At 36.8% G+C, this 26,135-nt stretch overlaps 1 protein-coding gene and 2 long non-coding RNA genes across 3 annotated transcripts; all 3 read left to right on the plus strand.

Moving 5' to 3' along the window:
* The first annotated feature begins 948 nt into the window (after window positions 1–948).
* On the plus strand, window positions 949–6,658 carry LOC132106191 (uncharacterized). Its single transcript, XR_009424062.1, has 3 exons — window positions 949–1,086; window positions 3,092–3,226; window positions 6,547–6,658. It is a non-coding gene; the product is annotated as an uncharacterized LOC132106191 (long non-coding RNA).
* On the plus strand, window positions 6,654–8,312 carry LOC132106175 (uncharacterized). Its single transcript, XR_009424044.1, has 2 exons — window positions 6,654–7,227; window positions 8,252–8,312. It is a non-coding gene; the product is annotated as an uncharacterized LOC132106175 (long non-coding RNA).
* Window positions 8,313–15,969: 7,657 nt separating this feature from the next.
* LOC132106124 (gastrula zinc finger protein XlCGF7.1-like) lies at window positions 15,970–19,620 on the plus strand. Its single transcript, XM_059511768.1, has 3 exons — window positions 15,970–16,011; window positions 16,608–16,819; window positions 18,676–19,620. The coding sequence occupies exons 2-3, from the start codon at window positions 16,648–16,650 to the stop codon at window positions 19,380–19,382; spliced, it is 879 nt and encodes a 292-aa protein (XP_059367751.1). The 5' UTR covers window positions 15,970–16,011; window positions 16,608–16,647; the 3' UTR covers window positions 19,383–19,620.
* Window positions 19,621–26,135: the final 6,515 nt, after the last annotated feature.

Consider the following 26,135-nt stretch of genomic DNA (forward strand, 5'->3'; position numbering starts at 1 on the left):
GCAGAGCTTATTTTCGGTCCCAGGAGGGCAAGAATGCACTAAGAAAACCTAGAAAATCACCTCCTCCTCAACCTGAACAAAATAAAAATTGCCACTTTAGTTAGATTATTAGGGCCATACTCTACTAGCACACTCACCAGAAGCAGAATTAATGTGTATATATAATATATGTATATGTATATATATATATATATATATATATATATATATATATATGAATTTACTTAGTATAACCAGATATTCTGTGAAGCAGTATATGAATTAATGCACAAACAATGACAATCACACATTCAAGCATTACTAAACTGATATAACATTATTTCTGACTTTGTGGAGAAATGCATGACTGAAAAAATGTTGTACACATATGCAGCTGTGACTGGCAAGTGTGTTTCTTCTGATACAAAAACAATTTCCTGTTACAGTAAATCGAAAGTGGCAAGTTTATATTTATGCACAGACACATTCAGATACAAGAATAAAATAAAAAAGTAAAAGAAAACTGATGTGAGCCTGTGTTTAATTATTGAACTTAAACTGCTCTGAAATCCTGTTATTTAATTTGATTCTAAAGGAATTTTTTTAGCTTCAAGGTTTTGAGCTCAGGATATTAAGACATTAAGTGTCCGACTAATTAATATAATTCTATTAATAGATTAGTGTGCTATGAATAACATTAGAGTCTTTTCACATAATGATTAAGCAAGAGTCTTGTGACAAAAATGAGAACAGGATATTATAGCCATAATAAATCATAGTATATGGATATTTAAGTACATTTGAATGCAAATACTTTTGTACTTTTACTCAAGTGAAAGTGTAAAGGGAGTACTTTTACTGGAGTAATATTTTACCTAGTGTAACTCGAGTACTTGGTTTGTGTACTTTGTCCATCGCTGATTATTACGGAGAAAGTTAAGCTCGGGGAAATAAACTTGAGTAACGTTGCACAAAAATAATCCAGAAGGTGGAGCAACACTTTTTTGATGCAAGCCGTGGTTAAACCTCGAAGAAGAAGCGTCTGGCGACATGACGTCAAAAGACCGCGCCGCGTTCCTGCATCTGTGGTGATTCGACTGAAGAAAGGTTTGGTGTTTTATGCATTGAAATAGCCTTATTAAAATCCAGGCAGACAGTTCAGTTTTCACAAGAACTGTTAAACGAATGAATCGGTTGAGTATAACACGATAACGCTTTATCCAACGTTAATGAACGTTATTTTGGAAATAAAGCGCATTCACACGCGACTAACAGAAAATATGCGTCTCATTATAATCGCTAATCAGTTTAACATCCACAAGAATTCAGTCATTTGCAAGTAGTGACGAGAAAAAAACGAAATTGTAGAGTTCGAATAAAAACACGAACACACACGGGTGTGATCAGGTTTAAGCCTTCTTTTTAAGAAATCAAAAAACATAGCGCGATGAATAAAGTCTGATGTTGTAGTGAATCACAAACTCGTGTGAAGACGGAGCAGGTTTTATTCTGGGTTAAGAGATCACAAACCCAAACTGTCCCATCAGCTGTGAGCAAAGTGATATATGTGTGTGTATAATTAATATATATATATATATATATATACACACACACACACACAGGTGCTGGTCATTTGATTAGAATATCTTCAAAAAGTTGATTTATTTCACTAATTCCATTCAAATACTGAAACTTGTATATTATATTTATTCATTACACACAGACTGATAGATTTCAAATGTTTATTTCGTTTAATTTTGAAGATTATAACTGACACCTAAGGAAAATCCCAAGTTCACTATCAAACCAGAGGGGGAAAATTATACAAGGTTAAACATCAAAAGCAATTTTTGACTTTTGAATGACTTTTGTTTTTTTTATGCCCATCAAAGAATAAAAATGTAAGAATTATAGTCAACCAGAAAAATGTACTACTGGGTTCTTACCCAAAGATGTACACTTCTGAATAAAAAAAAAATTGCCAAGTAGAATAAAAAGATGAACAATATATTGAACACAAAAGTTAGAGTTATAATAAATCAAAAGTACTGATAGATATTCTAATATTTGTATTATCTGAGAGATAAATATCTCAGAAAGGATTTAACACATTCACAAAAATTATGTACAATGGTCTCCTCTACAACACAGAAAGTATTTTTTTTTCAATATTTTGCATATACTTAAGTACACTATTACAAGGGTAGCATCTGTGTAATATTTGAAATGTGACTTATTTTGTTTGTTTATAAATATTTGTGTGGAAGAGACCAAGCGGCACTTCAGTTAACATTGTACAATGCCGTCCGTTTAAAAGAAGATGCTGGAATAGATTTTCTGTTGATATGATTTCGAACAAAGCGGTTATTGAATTTGTCCTCAACAATCAAAATACTTTCTACTGTGATATAATTTTTTAGGGCTATAAATAGAAACAGGAATATTATATTAATTGCTGATGCTCTCCTCATGCTCCCTGTGATTGGCTGTTTGCTGCATGTGTCACACTTTCAGGTGCGTTCGCTCTGGAGTTCATCTCAAATTCTGGTTCAAACGCTGAGTTGACGGAGGGCGTTTATATCGCGCTTTGTGAGCCCAGTGAACCTGATCTAAATCAGGTTGGCTTTACCTGTTTTTGTCAACTCAAAACTTACTCTGCACCTCATCCAGGTGGATGCTGCACACTGGAAAGTGCTTTGAGTGCCCAGAAAAGCGTTATATAAATGTAAGAAATTCATTATTATTATTATAACATTGAGTTCGTTCACCTTGCTTCGTGCTACAGGCCACAGAATCACAGTTACAGTGTAAACTGATTGGTCATAGCAGGACATGTGGATTAAAAAGATTAATTCCTGTTTGATATAATATTTCTGTTATACATTCATTGTTGGACATTTATTGTTGAATCATTCCTGCATTTGGAAAAATGCACTTTTTGTAAAAAACATTTGTTGTTGTTGTGTGTGTGTGTTTTAAGTGTTTGTATAATTTGTGTTCTTTTGTTCTTTTTTTGCAGTAGGTTTGAGTGTTTATTTATTTTTATTTGGTTAATTAGGTCATTAACTCTCACTCTGACTGGAGAGATTTACTTTGGATTTATTTTTTCCAGACACAGAAATATTCCCAGTGAAGTGACTAAGGAGCACTTGACGCTCTATTATAAAGATGGCGTCAATTAAAGAGGAGAGTGAAGACCTGCAGATCGAAGAAGCATTCAGTGTCAAACAAGAAGAGGAACAGACAGGTTGGTTTTCATTCTCAAAGCTGAACTCAGTCAATTGATCCTTATTAAAATGTCCAGCTCTACTGAACATTTTTATTAGGGCTGTTCGATTCCACAGTTTTTGGAATTGATTCCAATTCCTGATCCTGAATCGATTCCTCACTGTTGCGTTAGATTCTTTCCAAATCATATATATACATTTTTTTTTGGATTAAAGGAACCTAATCTCACCACGATGATTGCAGGAAAGGTCGTATAATGTATCCTTCCTATAATATGAAGCTGAAATGTAAAAAAAAAAAATTCAGATACGAATTTTTTTTCCAGCTTTGCCCGTGAAATTTTGCATATTAACAAACTGTACACTGAAACAAAATGGGCAATACATTAATGACTGATAGAGCTCATGGTTTTTCCGTCAATCAGATGAACTCTCGGCCACTGATCTATGCCCGTGACGTATTATTTGTAATTATCATTGGCTGATAGAAATGTTTTAATAAAAATAGTATTTTAGATGGTAATAAGATCAAGACCTTCAGTGACGTCATGATCTATTCTGTCATTCAGCGCTCAAAATTGTGGACAAGCCAGTTCCACCATAAAATAATCTCTGAATGGTATATATAAAAAATATATATATATATATATGTGTAAATATATAAAAAATTGAAAATCTTGTCTCAGAAGAGCTACACCCGAAAATTCAAATGATCAGTACCGACTTGTTTCTTTGTTTATATTCGTGAATTTAAATGTGTGCAGCCTTTGTCGGATGTAGCCTTCTGTTTGAGAGACTCCCATAGATAAGCTTTCTTGAACTGAAAAAGCCTCTAAATGAGAAGTTGATTCCCCTTGATGGAATCGACTCTCGATTCCCAACGCCTTGGAATCGAGGAATCTATTCATTTTGGAATCGATTCCCAGCCCTGATTTTTATTATGAGTTTCCAAAACAAAGAGCAGGTCATAAGGTATTTTAAAGTGTCCTAATATTGTGTTGAAGTTCCCTACAGCAGGTTTAAATGCATATTTCTGTGGTATCCTTGAACACTGCATCTTCTCAACATGATGTAAACACACTAATAGCGGAAGTGTTTGTGGGCAGGTCATACTCTGTTCATATTTCGCAGGGATTATGCAAATATATTACCCAGTGACAGATAACAGGCAAAAGATTCGAAAATACGATGACTCGTTAAGGCGATTCAGAATCGAATTTTTTTTTTTTATTAACAACATTGCAGATTGTTTTCATTTAAAGATAGCTACATTATAAACTGCAAAAGATATATTTTTCAAAATCCCATATGACCTGCTCTTTAAAGCAAATTTATTTGAAATGGAGTGGGTCATCTCATGTGGACATGTGGATCGGCAATTAGGGCGCAAAACTCACATTGTGATATTTATTTTTTATGCAATATATATTGTGAAATATAAAAAAAACTCACCAAATGACACCAAAGGCTCTTTTTGGGAAAAAAAAAACTAATCAATGATTGGGTTTACTTTGTAGGTGAGTAAATCAGCACAGAAAATAAACAAATTCAAAGCATAGGTGAATATTTATACATATATACAAATGAAATGAACAGTGCTTTATATGTTTCGGGCAAGTCACTTGTTTACCTTCACTTAAGCCATAAGCAGCCGTGTTCACAAGGATGCTTGCTGAGCCATACATTTGGACAATTTTGTTCATGCGTATCATTTCAGGCACAAATAGACGTTAAATGAATGGAGTTCAGTGTGTATCTGCGTGGCTATCACTGTGTCTACACCAGACGCGAGCGGTGCAACAAAACACTATAAGAACCTGTTATAATCAGTGATGCTGTCAACTGATGCCTCGTTCTTTTTATGAATTGAAATGGTTGCGTTCAGTGTAGACAGCCTATGACATGACTACTTGTGCAAATGGGACCATAAAGAGGCACCTGTAGAACATTGGAGCTTTCGCCACCAGGGTAGTTCTCCAAGAACTAATTTTCCTGGTTGCATTCACACCTGCAGTAGGAACTCTGAAGCAGCCAATGGCAGATTCATTTAAGCACAGCAATTACAAACATTTGAATCTGACATTTAAACTAAGTATGGTTGACTTGAAGGGGTTAAATGCCTGGTTTTGCGATATACTATAGTAATTGGTTCTCCCAAGCTTGACTTTTCTCTTGATTTACACTGTGTATCAAATAATTACACTGTGTATCAAATAATTATTCAAGTGACATCAATAGGATTTTGGTACAATAATGAGTCAGATTTTTGTTTGTGGTTTTTCACATAATTTCAGGTAGCTGGTATTAATCTCAGACTAGTTTGGTCAATAGTTTGCCAGGTCTTCTTAGGTAAATGGAAACCCTACTTAAAGAGATTGTTTCCACATTATTAAGCAAGTCCCAGTTCTCATGAAATATGGTGAGGAAGAAAGATCATTCTAAAGATGAAAAGTATAAAACAATGCAATATCTTGCAAAAGGCATCAAAACAAACAATATTTTGCTAAAAAGCAAATCGAGATTTTCACTGTCAAAAAATTTGTGAGTGATTAATAATGTGGAACAATCTCTTTAAGTAGGGTTTTCATTTACCTAAGAAGACCTGGCAAACTATTGACCTAACCAGTCTGAGATTGATACAGTTACCTAAAATAATGTGTAAAACAACACAAAAAATACTCGTTATTGTACCGAAATCCTATTGCTATGTCACTTGCATATGGAACACAGTGGTTGAGAATTGAGAGCCTAGATTTGGGTTCCACAACACAATAGCAGTAATAAAGGCATCTTGAAGTGAATCAATCAATTTTTGTACGAAAAATATACATATTAAGAACTTTATAAACCTTAATCGCTAGCTTCTATTAACTGTTGTATGCGTATACATGGGAGTGGCATTCCAACAGATGATTTAGGCATAGAATACATGAATAGAAATGAACAGAACATGAGTGGCTGTGATGACCGTTTTTTAGTTTGAACAAAATGTAGCTTGTTGCTTTTTTTTCATTACTATTCTTAAAGGGATAGTTCACCCAAAAACCATTTGAACAATGACATTCGATTATCCTCGAAACACAAATTAAGATTTTCTTTAAAAATTTTCTGATCCTCCATAGACAGCAATGTAACTGAAATGTTTTCAGGTCCAAAAAAATAGTAAGGAAATTGTTAAAATGTGACATCAGTGGTTCAATCGTAATTTTACTAGTTATGCAGCAATTAGTTTTGTAGCATGATATTAGTTTTGATATTTTATCTTAGTTTTGATGTCTGTTGCATTAAGCCATTAAACTGCCATTTAACTCGTTTTTGTGTTTTTTTTCCCCCACTTTAGACCTGATGACACTGAAAGTAGAGAATGAAGAACTGAAAGAAATAGAAGAGAAAGGTCAATATGAGAGACATGTTTTCGCGGCTGTAGAAAAATCCACATCGACTGAATCTAACAGTTGTCATCAATGTGGAAAGAGTTTCAAATTTAAAGCAAACCTTAATGAGCACTTGAAAATTCACACTGGAGAGAAGCCTTTCACATGTCAACAGTGTGGAAAGAGTTTCACTAAAAAAGGAAACCTTAAAGAGCACACCAAGATTCACACTGGAGAGAAGCTTTTCACATGCCAGCAGTGTGGAAAGAGTTTTGTTAAAAAAGGAAATCTTAAAGATCACATGTACATTCACACTGTAGTAAAGCCATTTACATGTGACAAGTGTGGAATGGGTTTCAAATTTAAAGAAAGCCTTAATAACCACTTGCGAAAAATACATTCAAGAGAGAATTGTTTTATGTGTAATCAGTGTGGAGAGAGTTTCATTAGTAAAGTAAGCCTCTACAGTCATATAAAACTTCACACTAAAGAGAAGCGGTTTATCTGCCCACTGTGTGGGGATACTTTCTTACAAAATGGAAATCTAAAGTCACACTTGAGAGTTCACTCTCAAGAGAAGACTTTCCCATCAGTGTGGAAATCATTTCAGACGGAAAACAACCATTGAGTCGCACATGAAAAGACCGGTAAGAGTCCTTAAACCTCCAAACTTTGGGGGGATAAACAGAAATGTGTTATTCACTACTGTTAAGTGACTTGACTGGGGATTTTGTTTTCATTCATTGCCTGCAGACATGATTAGTAAACAATGAAATTAATTGGTGATTATTTTCATTATCTAAATTTTTTCCTAAAGGTTTTGTGGAAAAAGATTTTGTGGATTCGTTAGCATTACACAGAGCTCTAATAAGTCTAATAAGTCGCATCTGTCCAAAAATACGTCATGATGAGGAAAAAAACATATATATGGGTCGCACTGGACTATAAGTCGCATTTATTTAGAACCAAGAACCAAGAGAAAACATTACCATCTACAGCCGCAAGAGGGCACTCTATGTTTTCAGTGGTAGACTACAGGAACACTGAGCAGCATAGAGCGCCCTCTCACGGCTGTAGACGGTAATGTTTTCTCTTAGTTCATTTCTCAGTTCATGTCAAATTAATTTTGATAAGTCGCACCTGACTATAAGTTGCAGGACCAGCCAAACTATGAAAAAAAGTGCGACTTATAGTCCGGAAAATACGGTACTAAGAGAAAAGCAGAGGACCAAATACTGAGCCTTGTGGCACTCCATACTTGTCTTTGTTGCGACATTTATTTGTTACAGAATATATTAGTAGTTGGATGGATTTGACCTAATCCATGCTAATACTTATTGAGAATTATATTCAACATAATTCTTAAGTTAATCAAAACAATTTTGTAATCTTTGTTGTCAAATGATCTAATAGCCTTAGAAGATAAATGTACTCCTGATTGGATGCCAAAAGACAGTCGTGCATCAATTCAGTACATGCTCGTGCTTAAATCTTGACTGAAACGGTTGACAAGTTCCAGTGTATAGTGAAGAGGACTCTTTTTCTCATTTTAGACATGAGTGGCAGATTAGGACCGGTCTATAATAACACTGTTTTGTTGCATAGTGTTGGATTTGACGTTTTAACGCTTTTAACTGCTGTTAACATTGTATTTGTCTCTTTTCACTTTAGATCTGATGGTAATAAAAGAGAATAAATAGCTGGAAGAAACGGAAGAGAAAGATCAATATAAGAGACATGATTTCATAGCTGCAGAAAAGTCCATACAGATGAAACGAACAAGACCAAATCTAACAGATACTTCACCTGCCATCAGTGTGGACAGTTTCAATCAAAAACCGTTTAAATGTGATTAGTGTAAGAAAAAAAATATTTTGCCGTCACATTTAAGGCCAATTCACACCACGCCAACAGAGTACAGATGGCACTTCTCAGACAAACCAAGACAAACTAGATGTTCAGTCAGTGAAAATGAGCTCCAGCAGACACTAATAATTTTAACACCAAACGGATAAACCCAAAAACAATTGTCTGTTGGTGCAGTGTGAAGTGGCCTTTACAGATACACCTGAAAATGTATGCAGATATGAAACGACATGCGTGTTCATCCTGTGGAAAATGATTTAAATGGCTCCGCAATTTAAAATGGCACCAGAAAAATGTATTTAAGTAAAATCAAGGCTATGTTCACACCAAAGCTGAATGTGGCCCAAATCTGATTGTCCACCTTCATAACCATTTGCTTTTTTCTTTTACATTTGCATATACATATTTTGACTTGTGAATTTTTCTTTTTTGTCTTGTATATATAAACTTGTGGTTGCACCTGATCTTCTGCTTTGCTGTAGTATTTAGCTGTTGTCAAAATGTTATTTGTCCTTTGACCTTTGAGATTTTTTTAATTTTTTTGCTTGCAACTTTTTACAGTTTTTATATAACTTAAAAAGCATTATTAAACAATTGATTTCTGTCTTTCTGATAAAATGTTTCAGTGTAATTGAAATTTTATAAATAAAAGGACATAAGTAAAATAAATGTTGAACTGCGGTGTAATTTATCTTTAGTGAAATACAAATATGTTGTCAGGTGGAGTTGCAAGACTCATTTAATGCCATTGTCATTATAAAATCAGTTTGTGTCGGTTGTAAAGTCAAGTTATCTTCTTTACAGCATATATTGTTTACACGGGTGCATCTCAATAAATTAGAATGTCATGGAAAAGTTCATTTATTTCAGTAATTCAACTCAAATTGTGAAACTTGTGATTAAATTAAAATTAGATTAGATTAGATTAAATTAATTAAATGCACACAGACTGAAGTAGTCTAAGTCTTTGGTTCTTTTAATAGTGATGATTTTGGCTCACATTTGGCACCTGCCCACCTTGCCAAAAGTTGGTTAAATGGACAAAAAGGCACCAGTGCAATCACTTGCATTTTTATTTCTTAAAGGCACAATATGTAATTTTTCACCGCTAGAGGGCACATACTTAAAATAAAGAAAGACCAAGTAACATAGTTGGATGATGCCGTGACTGAGTGGAATCATCGGAGTTGTAATCTTCATCCACACACCCGATGCAATCCGATATGACTCAAAAGAAAAAAAGAAAATGATTGTATTTGGTGTAATTAAATAAGTTATAGCGGTTTAAGGTTCAAAAAACGTTATTCTCCACATACTGTACATTATTGTTTCTCCTCTATGCCTCACCTTCTGAAATGCCAGTTATCCAGTGCGTTGTGATTGACCAAATACCTCAAACGTGTGACGGAAATGTTACACTCATTAACATATTGTGATGCCTTGTCCGGCTGGAGCGACGAGACATAAACCTATTATAAGTCGTGTCCTCTTTTGGAAGGCCAAACAAAGTAGTTTTGCTTTCTCAACGAAATTGCCTTGAGTGAGCAGAGGCCAGCTTGAGAACATTGGGCATCCATTGGGCTCGCGGCAACCACATGTGAAGACCCCAGGATGGACTCCGCTTTGTCCACGGTGAAAGCCGATCCGGCGTTCCACAGTGCAAAGTTGATGTACAGGTGCATGTCAATAAATTAGAATGACGTGGAAAAGTTCATTTATTGCAGTAACTGAACTCAAATTGTGAAACTTGTGAAAGTCTTTGATTCTTTTAATTGTGATGATTTTGGCTCACATTTAACAAAACCCCACAAATTCTCAACAAATTAGAATACTTCATAAGACCAAAATAATAAATAATTTAGGGAATTGTTGGCCTTCTGGAAAGTATGTTAATTTACTGAACATGTACTCAATACTTGGTAGGGGCTCCTTTTTCTTTACTGCCTCAATTCAGCGTGGCATGGAGGTGATCAGTTTGTGGCACTGCTGAGGTGGTCTGGAAGCCCAGGTTTCTTGGACTGTGGCCTTCAGCTCATCTGCATTTTTTGGTCTCTTGTTTCTCATTTTCCTCTTGACAATTGCCCATAGATTCTCTCTGGGGTTCAGGTCTGGTGAGTTTGCTGGTCAGTCAAGCACACCAACACCATGGTCATTTAACAAACTTTTGGTGCTTTTGGCAGTGTGGGCAGGTGCCAAATCATGCTGGAAAATGAAATCAGCATCTTCAAAAAGCTGGTCAGCAGAAGGAAGCATGAAGTGCTCCAAAATTTCTTGGTAAACGGCTGCAATGACTTTGGTTTTCAAAAAACACAATGGGCCAAACCCAGCAGATGACATTGCACCCCAAATCATCACAGACGGTGGAAACTTAACACTGGACTTCAAGCAACTTGGGCTATGAGCTTCTCCAGCCTTCCTCCAGACTCTAGGACCTTGGTTTCCAAATGAAATACTAAACTTGCTCTCATCTGAAAAAAAGAGGACTTTGGACCACTGGTCAACAATCCAGTTCTTCTTCTCCTTAGCCCAGGTAAAACGTTTTATTCAGAGTTTTTTTTTTTTTTTTGCACTGTTCACAATACCAATACATAACCTTTTTTCTTACTCGGGCACACGCGTAGTGGAAATGGTTCTTGCACTTTGCACAGTCAATCATCCTCCCAAAATCTGGCCTTTGACACCGAGCAGAGTGTAGGTGCTTGCATCAGTGGACCCATGCTGCGCGTTAACAGCTCAGGCAAAATGCTCTGTTTGAAGAACACTTCAACTTTAGGCGGGACTGCTTGCATCATTTCTTCATCTCTGGTGATGCGGTTTATAATGACATCTTGCTTCGTCTAAACCACAAAGTCGCAGTAGTGAATGTTGCATACAAACATGTGGAGCTGAACTAGATGGTAGTTTTTGTGGTTCTTCTTCAGTTGTAGAGTTTTGTCTTAGCAAAACTGTATGTCCTCACTACTCCCCATCACACACTGCTCATTATTTAACTCTTTCCCCAGTCTTTCAAAGGTCTCTTCACTCTTTTCTTGTAGTTTCTTTTGGCAGAGGCATCTCAGATTGGCATCATACAGAGCTACAAGTGGCTCTGGCAGGTCTCTGGTCTCAGATTCTGATGCAGAATCTGTGTCACTAAAGTCCACAGCTGATTTAGGCGCCAGTAGTTTCAGCTCTGTTATGTCTTCATCTGTCAGTTCTGATTACAGAATAAAATAAGTGTTAATTCATTCATTTCAGCAATGGAAGTAAATTAAGCATTGAAAGCAGATGCAAAAACTCTTATCTACAGGTGTTCCAATGTGTAAACTGCTTATAGATAGTTCACCCAAAAATGAAAATTCTGTCATCATTTACTCACTGATGTGTTATTACAAACCTGTACAAATTTCTTTGTTCTTGTTCTGTTCTGGGTTGAGCCACATATTCTTCCCTGAAGTACAACTTTTCTCAGTCTTCCCTAACCTGACCCACAGTTCAACTTTAAACATAAGTGCAGCTGCATGGCTGCAGCATGACCCTAACCTGCACGACATGGTACAATGTATGAAACACATTGGTTTAAATTGTGGCTTAGGCTAGAACAACACTTATTATTAGTTTGCTTAAATTGCTGACATTTACTGAATTGGGTAAATAATAACATTTAAGACTGTAAACATATGATTACATACCCAGCCATACAGGTGCAGTTTGCGGTAAGAATACGGTTGTATGACTTGTTGACGATAACCGAGGCCTTGTATAATTCTTGCCCTGTCTTTGACTAGGCAGAACCTCTGTCTTCAGCACTACGAAGTTTTCGATTTCATAGTCGTGAAAGTTTGTGTCTTGGACATGACCACACAGAACAAAGTTGTATGCATCAAGAGACTTATACACTTTTAGCTTCTGAGTATATACACTTGGGGTGTCAGTCAGGTAATTATATATCTCTGGTCACTGGATGCTTGGCCATTTCGTTTCGTCAGTTAACCACTGACAAGGTGCTATGGCAAATGGATCCGTAAAATGTATCCCACTCATTAACGTCAATTTTTTGAAATAACAGTGCTTATTGCTGGGTGACAAGCTGCTGTGATATGCGGACAACATTTTAAAAAAATAACAACTGCAAAATATTCTATAATGTTTCTAAACCTTAACTACTTTGAACCGCTTCATCGTAGCTGTGTTGGCTGTTCATCAAGGAACTTGATTGGTGGATCCTGAAGCGGATGACTTTAAAAAGGGCAGCGCTACCGACACAGGAGAGCTGTGGCGTGAGGAGCTCCGGATTCCGTCTCCGTCAACAGATATCTTCCTTTGCCTGCATTTGTGGTATAGTAGTGAGCATAGCTGCCTTACAAGCAGTTGACCCGGGTTCGATTCCCGGCCAACACATTCCCTTATGGGGGCAGATGTGGCCTAATGGTTAGAGAGTTGGTGGAGTGAATGAATGGCGCTCTCTGCTACCCTCAATTCCCATGGCTGAAGTACCCTTGAGAAAGGCACTGAACCTCCAGTTGCTCCCCAGGCACTGAATTTACATCTGCCCACTGCTCCGGGTGTGTGTTCACGGTGTGTTCACTTCTCACTGTTGTGTGTGTGCACTTGGATGGGTTAAATGCAGAGCACCAATTCCGAGTATGGGCTACAAATGTCACGAATTTCGCTTTTTTTTCTCACTTTCATCACCAGCAGCTTCATGGTTGCTGTTCATTGTTCTTCCTATGTGATTTATTCTGTTTATACGAAGACAATTCTGGGAGCGTAGGAGGGGTCTGCCATTTATTTTGATCTAATTTTGTGATGTGTATTTTTTTTTAGGGAGTTAGGGCAGTTCATTTACACTTTTCTTTTCTTTGTAGTCAGGTCAATTACATCTTTTATTTTATTAGTAGTTTTGTTTATTTTGGCCTTGGACTTCTCCGAAGCTAATGCTCCTTATATTAATTTCACTTCTCTTTAATAAACTACTTTAAAAGTGATATGTGCCTTTGGTGATCTGTTGGCTGAGGTCGGAATCCTGTTGCCACCACTTGTTCGCCTCACATCCTCACAAGTGGGCCGTAACACTAGTGAACCAAACCGAGAGACCATTTTGAAGTCTCAGGAAACCTTTGCAGGTGTTTTGAGTCGATTAGCTGATTGGCATGTCACCATCTTCTAATTTGTTGAGATAATGAAATGGTGTGTTTTTATTAACTTTGAGTCAAAATCATTTCATTAAAAGAACTAAAGACTTAAACTACTTCAGTCTGTGTGCATTGAATTTATTTAATACACAAGTTTCACAATTTGAAAATGAACTTTTCCTATATATATATATATATATATATATATATATATATATATAGTTTGTTGTAAATATAGCATCCATTCAATCCTGGTACCCATCCTACATTTATACATTTTAGCAGACGCTTTTATCCAAAGCAACTAATAGTACATTCAGGCTACACATTTTATTTTATACCAGTATGTGTGTTACATGGGAATTGAACCTACAATCTTTTGCGCTTGTGGGAAGTCGTGGCCTAATGGTTAGAGAGTCGGACTCCCAATCGAAAGGTTGTGAGTTTGAGTCTCGGGCCGGCAGGAATTGTGGGTGGGGGGAGTGCATGTACAGTTCTCTCTCCACCTTCAATACCATGACTTAGGTGCCCTTGAGCAAGGCATCGAACCCCCAACTGCTCCCCGGGCGCCGCAGCATAAAAATGGCTGCCCACTGCTCTGGGTGTGTGTTCACAGTGTGTGTGTGTGTTCACTGCTCTGTGTGTGTGCATTTCGGATGGGTTAAATGCAGAGCACAAATTCTGAGTATGGGTCACCATACTTGGCTGAATGTCACTTCACTTTTCACTTCACTTTTTTCACTTTCACAATGCTCTACCACTGAGCCATAGAAACACCTCTGCTACATATGTTTCTGATCTGCACAGTTCGATTTACTTCACCTGAATGTTACACATCTCATTGGAGAACCATTTGAGCAGGTCAATTCACTCTCCTTAGGAAAAGTTGTTCACTATACCAGCGGCTCTAAATCCTGGTACTCGCTCTGTATATTTTGCATCTCTCTCTTGTTTAACACACCTGATTTAGATGAAAGAACTGTGATCCAAATGACATGTTCCCTAAATAGTGTTCAATGCTCTGAGCACGGGAAATCAAATGAAGTTTACTTCACTTAAAAACAGATCTGTGCAACACCACTGTCTGTAGTGTATATAAAACAGAGGATCAGAGTGCCGGCAGGAATCTAGGTCCTAACCTGTGACCAGCTTGTGATTTGGCTGATAGCCGCTTCACACTTAGAACAGTCCTCCAGAACAGGCAGAGACAAGACTCCAGGCAAACAGTCTCTCCACACGGGGTAGAGTAGCTCACAGACACAGGGACTAGTTGAGCTCAAAATCCATAAGCCGCTGGCCAGAGATAGCAGGTATCAGAATAAGTGCCTGGGCAAACAGAAAAACGAAAAAAACTAACAACTAACCTTGACAACTAAAACAATTTTTTTTTAATTTGAGGTATTTTGGGGTGTTTCATGAACTTTTCAGACTGTGTAAGATTGAAACACCTGTAAGTAGCGCTCCATGTGAATGTAGTTTTTCAGCAAGCTGATAAAAACAACATCTCAGAACAACAATGGGGGATGACACTCTGAACCATCTAGGAGTTTTGAGCATTGAATCCAGACGGGCTCAATAATTAAATATGGACGAGTTTGCAGCAACCATAAAAATTGTAGAATTGTACTTTTTAAAAATTGACCAGGTACATATTATATACCTGTTAAAAGCCACATTTTACTTAATACACCATAAACTAGTGTTTTTATTGTTTATTTTTCTTTTGTCAGAATTGACAGTTTTTGTTTTTTCAGCAGCTAAAAGTTGTACATAGTTAATATAACTTTATTTTGTGTTTTCTTGCTGTCTGAAATGTAAAATAGATGGTGTTTTTCTTTAAATATCTTGTAGTTTTGCAATGCTGTTTTTTCTAGCAAAGTGTCTCAAATTAAATGTAGTGTGTACTGTAAGTGGTTTCTTTGAAGGTAGAATTCACAGATGTTGGGGACAAAATGTTCTTTGACACATCTAGAAACATTCAACAACAAAAAAATCATAATTATAAATACACAATTAAATAGCAAGATAAGTAATTAATACAAAACATATATAATATACACACAGCGTGCATAATTAAGTTGATATTCTGATCATATATTTTTTTTCCAAGCACATTTTACCAATTCCAAACCACGTCAATCTCAATAAACACTATTGTTATTTTGTATTTAATCATTTATAAGTGATATATAATTGTCCATGAAGGCTGGCAGTGAACTTATTTTCATGTGTGCATAATTAAACTGGTTTTCTTTTACAGATAAAATGATAAAAAAGAAACTATCTATAAACTAAATTGTTTCTGCACTAAAACATGTATTTTAGACAAAAAAAATTACAAACTAAAAATCTAAAAAAAAAATGTATGCAATATGCACTATACCGGACTTTTATTCTGACGGTGTGACGTCATAAGGCTGCGCTGCACTCCGGTGATTCGATTGAAGAAAGGTTCGTGTTTATGTGTCGACAGTTTATATATATAGATACAGAGAATTCAGCCTTTCCCTCCCTCTCTCTTATTACAAGCGATGTAAAATGTTATGATGCTTTATCTAACGCTAAAGCACTGACTAGAGCACATCCACACAAGAGTAACAGAAACGGTGCGTCTCATTTCGTTCCCTATATAGTATATCTGCTTATCATAAACTTGAATCCACGGGCGAGTTGTGATGAGATAAATTGTTTTGCAAAATGATTCAGTGATTCGCACCGCTGGAATCACCGCAAGCTGACGTCACATGCTGATCAAAACAGTGTAAATGCAACGAGCACAACAGACACTTAAAACTAATTACAACTTTTACAAGCTAATCACAGATGTTTTAGCATGTAATCGTTAAATGTGATCTACAAATTATTAAATGCCAAATAATTGTCAATATAAATTGTTTCATTTATTTGTAGTGCTAGTTTTGAGTGTTGTTTGTAATCCGTCCATTAACTATCATGCTGACTGCTGACCTGCACAGATGTAGAGTTTTGTATTTATTTTTCTTTCTGATAATTATTCTCATCTTAAATATGACCATGTCCAAACACAGAAAAACTGGTGAAGCAGCTGAGATCCACGTAACAAGAAAGATGACTTTCATTAAAGTGGAGAGTGAAGACATGAAGATTGAAGAAGTATTTAGCATGAAACAAGAAGATACTGACGACCAAACAAAGATGCCGTTTATTAAAGAGGAGAGTGAAGACATGAAGGTTGATGAAACATTCAGAGTCAAACATGAAGATACTGAGGAACAAACAGGTTGGTTTTCATTCTCAAAGCTGAACTCACTGATTTGAGTCTTATTATAATATCCAATTTTAAAGCGGTTTTATTTGACATGGAGAGGGTCGGCTCACGTGGACAGACATGTTGAGATCACATGACCAGATTAATACTAATGCTGCCTTCAACCTGCGATCATCGATGTTCAAGTTAATGCTGCGGTCTACATTTGCGCATCATTAAAGGGGTCATATGATGTTGCTAAAAAGAACATTATTTTGTGTATTTGGAGTAATGCAATGTTTTTGCGGTTTAAGGTTAAAGTAAACATTATTTCCCACGTACTTTACATTATTGATTCACTTCTATGCCCTGCCTTTTTTTGAACGCGTAAATTTTTAGAAAGTTCATCGTTCTGAAAAGCAAGGTGTACTCTGATTGGACAGTTTCAGTGCGTTGTGTTTGGCCGGATGCCTCAAGCGTGTGACGGCAATGTTACGCCCTTCACCATACTGTAATGCCATCTACTAGCATGTTGAGACTAATCCAATCCAATAAAACCCATTATAAACAAGGCATTTGTTGCATCCGGTGGGCACATAATTACTGAATATAATGACTTATACTGTGTTTTTTTTTACGTGTTGCGTTGCATCTCACCGCTTAAACATAAAACCATGTCTGCATTTGTGATTTGGAGAAATGACAAACAACGAGCGCTACTCTACACTGCTCAAAACTCACGTTTGAGTCATCAGTGGCAAATTCTTGAAATATGTAAAACATACAGGCTGTGAGTCAGAACAGCCAGCAGATCAGGAAATAGTCCTCTATAAAAATGCATTGCATCTAAATAGGGCCTATTGCACCGCTTTAGTTCCAGAACTAAATGTACAGTAGTAAAGTACTGGGACGATTTTGTGCTAATTTGCTAACTATTTCCCAGTACCATTTAAAGGGTTGCATTCGCATCGAACGTGAACTAGGACATGATGTAAGCCGGTCGACAACAATGCTGTATGTGCGCGACGTTCAACAACATTAACAAAAAAGAATAACAACAGGAGGATGGAGGATGCTGTGATCAGACCGGTGTTTTTGTGTCTCGCGGGTTTCACAATAATGGACATGTAATGTCAATGTATACGTAAAACGATTGAAAGAACGGAAAGGAGGACTAAGAATCTCCAATGTCAACTGACAGAGCTGCATTTGCTACAAGTGCCTGCACTTCATCATCCGTCCATCTATTGCTGTTTATCATACTTGTGAAATAAGTTGACACAATCTTTATAGGATGTTTACACTGTTTTAAATCATGGTGGTTGAGGGCGTTTTCAACGCGTCTGGCCAATCAGTGTCTACTTACGTCACGGTTAGTACCAGTTGTGCTGGTTAGACCCTGCTTTGGAGTAGGAGCTAATTTGGTTCTCGAAAAAGGCAGTCAGGTATTAAAATTGCACCTAGTTTGTACGGTGCGAAAGTACCCAAAACTAGGTAGTTCCAAAATGAGTTCCGGTACTATGAAAAGGCATGTGGAGGCATGTTAGAACTAGCCATTTTAGGGGGCTGTGGTTGAACTTTTATAAAGATTTGAGACGTTAGTCTTTGCAACGTTACAGATCTTCTTGTAACATCCCAAAGAGTAAGGAAAAATTTAAATCACAGTATATGTTTAGCTCCAGCCTTGATGAAACTGACATGCTTTTAGCTTTCTAGTGATAAAGAAGACCTTGATAAACTCTATTGGATAATGGCCCTCCAGAGCAGGTTTGCACACCCTTGTTATAGGATCTAGCATACATGTTGTTGGTTTTCATGCATTGTATCTAAATGTTTTGATGTCTTGTGCTATTAAACTGTGGTTTTATCTGTTTTTTTTTTCACCTTAGACCTAATGGCACTGAAAGAGGATAAAGAAGTACTCAATGAAACTGAAAAAGAAGATCAATATGAGAATCTTCAAAAGACAGGAACTAGAAGTTTCGCTCAACAGGACACCCCTAAAGATCAAACTGGGGAGAGATTCTCTCATAAAGTAAGTCTTGAGAGGCACATAAAGATTCACACTGGAGAAAAGCCTTTCATATGCGTTCAGTGTGGAAAATGTTTCACTCTAAAAGAAAACTTCAACAGGCACGTGAGATCTCACAGTGAAGAGAAGCCTTACATATGCCAACAGTGTGGTGTGAGTTTTGCTCAACATGGACACCTTGAAATCCACATGAAGTTTCATACTGGCGAGAGCCCTTTTACTTGCCAACATTGTGGAAAATGTTTCGCTTGTAAATCCATTCTTGAGAGACACTTAATAATTCACACTGGAGAAAAGCGGTTTGCATGCCCTCAGTGCGGAAAATGTTTCAATCAACGAGGAAACCTCAAAGCCCACATTAGAACACACAGTAGAAAGAGTGCCTTCATCTGCCAACAGTGTGGAAAGAGTTTCACTCATATAGGGAGTCTTAACGGGCACATGAGGACTCACACTGGAGAAACACCTTTCTCGTGCCAACAGTGTGGAGACAGTTTTGCTCACAATGGAAACCTTAAACTCCACATGAGAATCCACACTGGAGAAAAGCCTTACAGTGTGTAATAAGTTAAACTCAAAACCTCAACAGACACATGAGAATTCACACTGGAGAGAGCTCGGTTAACTGCGTACAGTGTAGAAATGTTTCAGCACTTCTACATTTAAAACTCCAGCATACATAATGTTATTGACCTGAACTGATTTAAACTAAAGAATGACAATATTGGCTATTTGTAGTGGTTTTACAATATAATCTAAGGCTGCATTTAAACTGCAGGTCTTGATGTCCAAATCCGATTTTATGACTTACATCATCTTTTAAAAGTGACCCGTATCCGATTTTTGCATTTACACTATACACTGCTGAAACTACCAAACGTAGACGTTCTGTCCCGGAAAAGGAAGTAAAACAGCACGAAATACAATGGATGCAGATGCAAATAAAATTATACAGTGTTTTGCTTTGTATTTGTTTTTTAAGCTTTTTATCTTACGTTGGCACTAGGGCTGAAACAATTCCTCGAGTTACTCGATTACAAAAAATGATCGAGGCAAATTCCTCTGCCTCGAAGCCTCTTTTAATTTATTTTAAATCTCATGTTAGGTTCTTTCGCAATGCTTTTTAATGTGACACAACGCGTTTACGTCACCCACAAAGCGGAGAGAGACACAAGCGCGGAGTCTGAAATCGCATACTGCAAGGAGTCAGCAGTGTTTTGATTTGAGGGCGCGGGCAAACGTAAAGAGAACGTTGTGGCGTGTGTCCATTGCAAGATAGAGCTGGCATACCACAACTAGGGCCCTATGATTTCCGCGATGCAGAAAACGCGGAGTGAATCGAGGAATCCAGTCATAAAAACGGATTTTACAGTTTAACGTGGAATGGCATGGGATTTGCCAAATTTTGAATGAATCAATCAAAAATAGGTCATTGCACTTACATCAAATCACGATATGGACTAATATCTGTAAATATTACGCCGGAACAGTCTATTTAAATATCAATCCTGCATGTTCTGCGTGTCTCTGTTAATGAATGGAGCAGAAGTGCGAGTTCCTTTATCACACACACTAAAGCGCGCGTGCTGTCTCACTAAATAAGGACGTGAACACATAAACAACATCTCCAGAACTGCTCTGACAGTCACTTCATGAGCATTTGACCTTGTCAGATCACAAATACACATAACTGTAAAGGTACGTCAACCTGTCAAAATAAAAGTCCGTTTTTTTTAAGGTTTAATTACACTTACAATTAACATTTCTTTCATGTTTTATTTTTAATAGTAAATCCCCTTTGTTTACCAAAAAGTTAAGTTTGCTTAATTTTTTATAATTAAAAGATAAATTAAATGAATGTTTTATGTGTTTAATGTGCATCTCAGAAAATGGTTTATTTTAAACCCCAACTGAATGGCACTTAAATTAACTTAATTCATCTGTCAACTTTGTCATTGTTCACAGTACAAGTACAGACAGAGAAACAATGGGTAATAATTAAATGTTTATTTTTGATGTATGCATTGCATTTTGAAAAATGAAAAAATATTTTTTTTCTAAAAAAGGAAACTTAGTTGTTCATTGTAAGAGACCCAGGAGTCTTATTTTCTCTTGCATAATTAATATTGCACTTTAATTAAGCAAAAACACATGTTATCCGATTACTCGATTAATCGATGGAATTTTTGGTAGAATACTCGATTACTAAAATATTCGATAGCTACAGCCCTAGTTGGCACTGTAGCCACAAGCGCTTAAAACCTTGCCTCTCCATATCTCGTGAAATGTCTTCAAACACAGATTTATTTCTGTAACAATCCTGCATTTTTTTTTAAGTCTCTTCGTCCCAAAGACTTAAAAGGCATGAAACCTCCGCATTGCTCCACTGTGAGTATCCTTCGTCCTCCATCGCGCCTATAATAAGTCATGTGATCTCAGTTGGTGTCCACCTGAGTTGACGTCACTTTTTTGATGACGTACGACTCTCATTTACTGGGGAATATCCGATTTGTCTGCTTACATGGCACACGCAAATGCACGTATCCGATTCATATTTATTGCAAAAATATGAATGAGGCCTGAATCCGATCTGAGAAAAGCAGAATCCATGCGGTTTTTACCCGCTTACACGTTCACCGGTCATATCCAATGTGCCACATGAGAGGAAAAAATCGGAATTGGGTCACTTGAACCATGCAGTGTAAATGGGGCCTAAATGGTCTTCATAGTTTCCATGATTAATTACTGTATTGTTTATCTCTGTGAAGCTGCTTTGATGCAATCCATGTCGTGTAAAGTTCTATTGAATAAAGATGACTTGACATAAGAGTTCTCGCTGGAGTGAATTATTTCACCAACCCTCGTGATCAGGATTAACTCGGTTCTTTTCATTGGAGTTGGAAATACCTGCGCAGTCTACCCATATTTTCTTTTCACTAACAATAAATATGTAAATAAATTCTTGCATCAATCGTGTAACAGTAGGCAAGCGTCACATGCTCTCTATTATGGATTAAAAGAAAGGAATAAAATGTATGTTAATAAGTGTAGAATTGCATTGTCTTCATTCACAAAGGCACAAACTGATTGGCAGCTGCTTTTAGTGGAGCCTTCACCGATTGCCTCTACTGTTTGAAGCATTTGGTACATTCACCTGAGTGATGTCACCTTCCAATACAAACACACACCATAGTATAGTCTCGCTCCTGACAATGATCGACAACTTTATGTGTAGACATAGGAAATACAAAAGCAAATGGAATTGAGTTTTGGCAGATTAAATGCGTGACACAGAGAGAGTGAAAATGCAGATGTGGTTATTAATATTACTATTTAAATATGACAGACATGGGAAATACTGTTGCGTTTTTTTATTTTATTATTTAGCAGTAACTGTGCACAAAAACTAGAAATGGTAATGCAGAATTTCCAATTGCATCTAGATTATTTCACAATTTATGTGTCCACATATGGAAAACGGAATTGAAAATACAATTTTGCAATTCTTTTTGAAAAGTGGCTGGAATACTGTTCCATACCAAAGAATTCAGGCCGTAAAAGCCAGAGGAGTAACAAAGTGTGTTTTAGTGGAAGATTCCATATTTTTTCCTCAACATTTGAATGATTCCATAATTTTTATGAAATTAAAATTATTACTGCTTATAATAATTGTAATAATTATTATTACTAAAACATTTTTCATTAATTAAAAAAGTTAAATAACATTTGTTTGAGGTATGTTTCACATAACCAGAATGTTGAATTGTTAAACAAAAATTGTTTCGTGATATATCGTGACTCGTTTATTTATGGAATAAAAAAAACTGGTAAACAACATATAAGTGTGGTGATTCCATTTTATTTTTTTTTGCCAGGGATTGTAATTGTTAACCTTTTAACAAGTGATATAATAATGTATCATTACTGCTTAGCAAAAAATGTGAAAATTCCGCATTTAAAGCATGCCATAACGTAGGGCTGTGTGATATAGCCAGAAAAACCATGTCTGTATTTTTTCGGCTGAATGGCGATATGTCTTGGTATTATCGTTATTATTATTCATCTTCAACCATGCTCTTGGAGAGCAACCCTCCTGCAGTCTTCAGTTTCCAAACAGACTTTAAACTTCCAGCTTTCAACACACCTGTCTCTCATTATGAAGCAACCCTGAATGCTTTTATAAGCAGGTTGAGCTGTATTTGAGGTTTGAGCTCTTCAGCAGCAGGGTTGAAAACCCTTGGTCTATGCTATATAATATGTGTCAAAAAGGGGGTCAAAGCTGTAACGATGGTTTCCCTACAGAGGTTCAGGCTGTAGGATTGGCAAATGACTAAAGAAACGTTATCAGCTTGATGGTCTATTACCACTGACTGCCACTTATACCAATAATGGAAATAAGTACAGTAAGAATAGCTAAATATGTGGGAGAGTGTTGCTATTGTGTGACTTTATTGTATTGCAACAGGCGGCACTTCAGTGTTATGGTTAAATCAAGACTAGTTAGCACATCATTTGATAATGAACAGTATTTTGTTGTGGTTATGCCTGAATTGGTGAAAAACAGATAAAGAAATGATACAGTTAAATGTACCCTTCTTGTATGTGAAATGCTACCTGAGAGATAGAAAGAAATCAAGGGAGACGGGGAGAGATAGCAGAAACCCAACAATGAAAGAGATCACCAGCTAAGAAAAGAAGACAGCAATTGTCACGATCTTCTTTTATCCATTCCTTGACCGTGTCATTAAACCCATATTTGAGTGTTTCCACTGTCACTTCCAGGGCTCTACTGTGCCTTGTCTGGGCTTCCACAGGGCCAATGGACAGGGATTTTCAGCACACCGAACATCTTGGTCCAAACACGACTAGAAGTCATACACAAAGGTGGTGTTTCAATATTAAAGGCAAAACTGTCTAAATTAACGTATGAGGCCTACGGACCCCTCACGAGTATTAAAGCTGACATCTGCTGATGAAACCAAACGTATTTTTTTTCTTTAGCTGATTGCATTTCTGACTTCTGGGCCTGGTTGCATGAAAGCCCTTATCAGTTCATTCAATAAATATACAATTTATTGTATTATACTAGCTCTTGGTGCATAAAAAAGATCTTTAAAGTTAGCAAAAAAAAAAGACAAGTCTCAAATCAAAAGATATTCTTCATAAAAGTTGTCAACCACACCCTCCTAAAACGCCTCGTTTAAACACGCCCCCACAGTTCTATGTCACAATGTGGAAAGATTTGCATAACGGCGCCCAAATGTTCATGCAAAGAAAGAAGGCATAACTTTAATTCTTGCTGTTGCCGCTGTGTTGTTGTGAAAGTGAAACTAGTGCCAGTTACCCCCGTTGGTGTTGGTCAGAGTTTTTCATTCTTAATCGGCATTTGTTGGGTCGTGGAATGTCAGTGCGGTGTGAGAGGGTTTTCCAACAAACAACATCAAACTCTGATGTAGCCACAAACCGTTGCCATGATGATGCGGCAAGACTGGGCATGCATAGCATTATCCTAAAATGGCAGGTTTCTGGACAAACCAAAAAGAACAGTTACTTGATCTTTGGGAGGAGAGGCCAGAGCTTTAGTGGGTGTGGCCGAGTATACCAACCGCAATGCGAGGGGGAATGCGATCATGTCGATTGCTACAGCACTTGGGATTTCAGGTTAGTTTTTTTTTATGTTTTGCCTTATTTCAATCATAATACAAACTTATTTTCAATTTCTAAAGTATTGTCTTGTATGGTGTATTTTAAGATTAAACTTTGGTGTCTGCAGTCTTGGGTGACGGGATGGGGGGCTTATGATATTAGACTTCGTAGCCTATAATTAAAGATAATGAATTTCAAACCTTAACTAAACACATTTTTATTCAAAGATCAACAGTCTGTCATTACTCTTTAGTCTGCCACAAGAAACAACAACATTAAAATCATGAACTCAAATGTCATTGTACAAAGGAAAAAAAAAAACAATGACTGTTGTAACATTAGCTAACGCTAAGCGAACTGTCAATCACTCCTGTACGCGTGCATCACTGTCCTCCTCGCAGCTGCAGCAACTTGCGCTCTCTTCATCAAGCTTTAAAACAAAAAGGGGACAAAAAGGTCGTATTGTCTTTGAGCATATAGATTAATTAGATAAACGAATATCTATTCGTGCCTGGCCGCCTACGGTATTTTTTTTAGAAATTAGAAAAAAGATGTTGCAGCCAATGAGTAGCCGGCGGGGGCTGGTTGCTCCGCAGACAGTTTTTAATGTTTATCAGACAATAACTACTCAAGATTTTGCTTTAGTATAATTTTCGGGACAATTAGGGCCAGATTCGGGATTCGGGACAACAGTTTAGATTTCGGGACTGTCCCGAATTTTTCGGGACGTCTGGTCACCCTACCAGACACTGCAGGACACCAGCTCTCCAGGATCAAGTCTGGTGACCCCTGATCTAAATGAATTGATACTTTGTGATTTTTCCTGCACTTTCTATACATCATACTGCAAAGAAGTGCACTGTAAGTTTGTTGTAATAGTCATTTTTATAATTTAAAAAACAAATGCCCTGCGCATTGAGGCAAATAAAGAAATTATCCGAAAAGGTTTGTAATTTGTTTGCCCTATATCAAATATTAATGTCCTTTGTCAATCACTGTTTTTAAGCCATGATCTGAACTAGCTACTTGTAGTTGTTTTCAGAGATGTAACACACTTTTTAATGCTGTGTGCAAAAAAAAAAAATGTCTCATGTACAAAACAAATATAATGAAAACAATCACTGGCATTCATTGCACATTATCATCTTTAATTGTTTGTGTTTCACAGAAGCTGAGGTAAAGAAGAAAATGGACAGTATGAGGACACAGTACAGCAGATACCAAAATCACCTCCCTGTGGCAGTGGAGGATATCACACTCCAAGACAGGAATGGTTTTTGAGGAGACTCGGACTAAAAATAAGTTTTTACACATGAAAAAAAAAGACCCTCAAAACCTTGATGTTCAAAATGAGTTATGTACATATTTTATTTTTATTTTAAATTTACAGCAATTTAGCCCATTGCCTTTGACTGCTCACCTCTTAGAAATATGCTCCTATTAACTCCTCTAACTTCCTTTTAAAGTTCTTTAACCCTTTAGAACCTAAGGCTAAAATAGGCCGTTTTCACTCATTTTGGTTTTTTGAGTATAAAACTATAACACAATGTGGTATATTCAAGTGCAAGGTGTCATTTTTTTTCAGAAAATATTTGGCTTTCAGGATATTACAGTTATTGTACATTATAGTGTGTGGTGAGATACCAAATACAATTTAAATAGCAAAAAAAA

Source organism: Carassius carassius, chromosome 26 (genome assembly GCF_963082965.1).
Source record: "Carassius carassius chromosome 26, fCarCar2.1, whole genome shotgun sequence".
NCBI classification, from domain to species: Eukaryota; Metazoa; Chordata; class Actinopteri; order Cypriniformes; family Cyprinidae; genus Carassius; species Carassius carassius.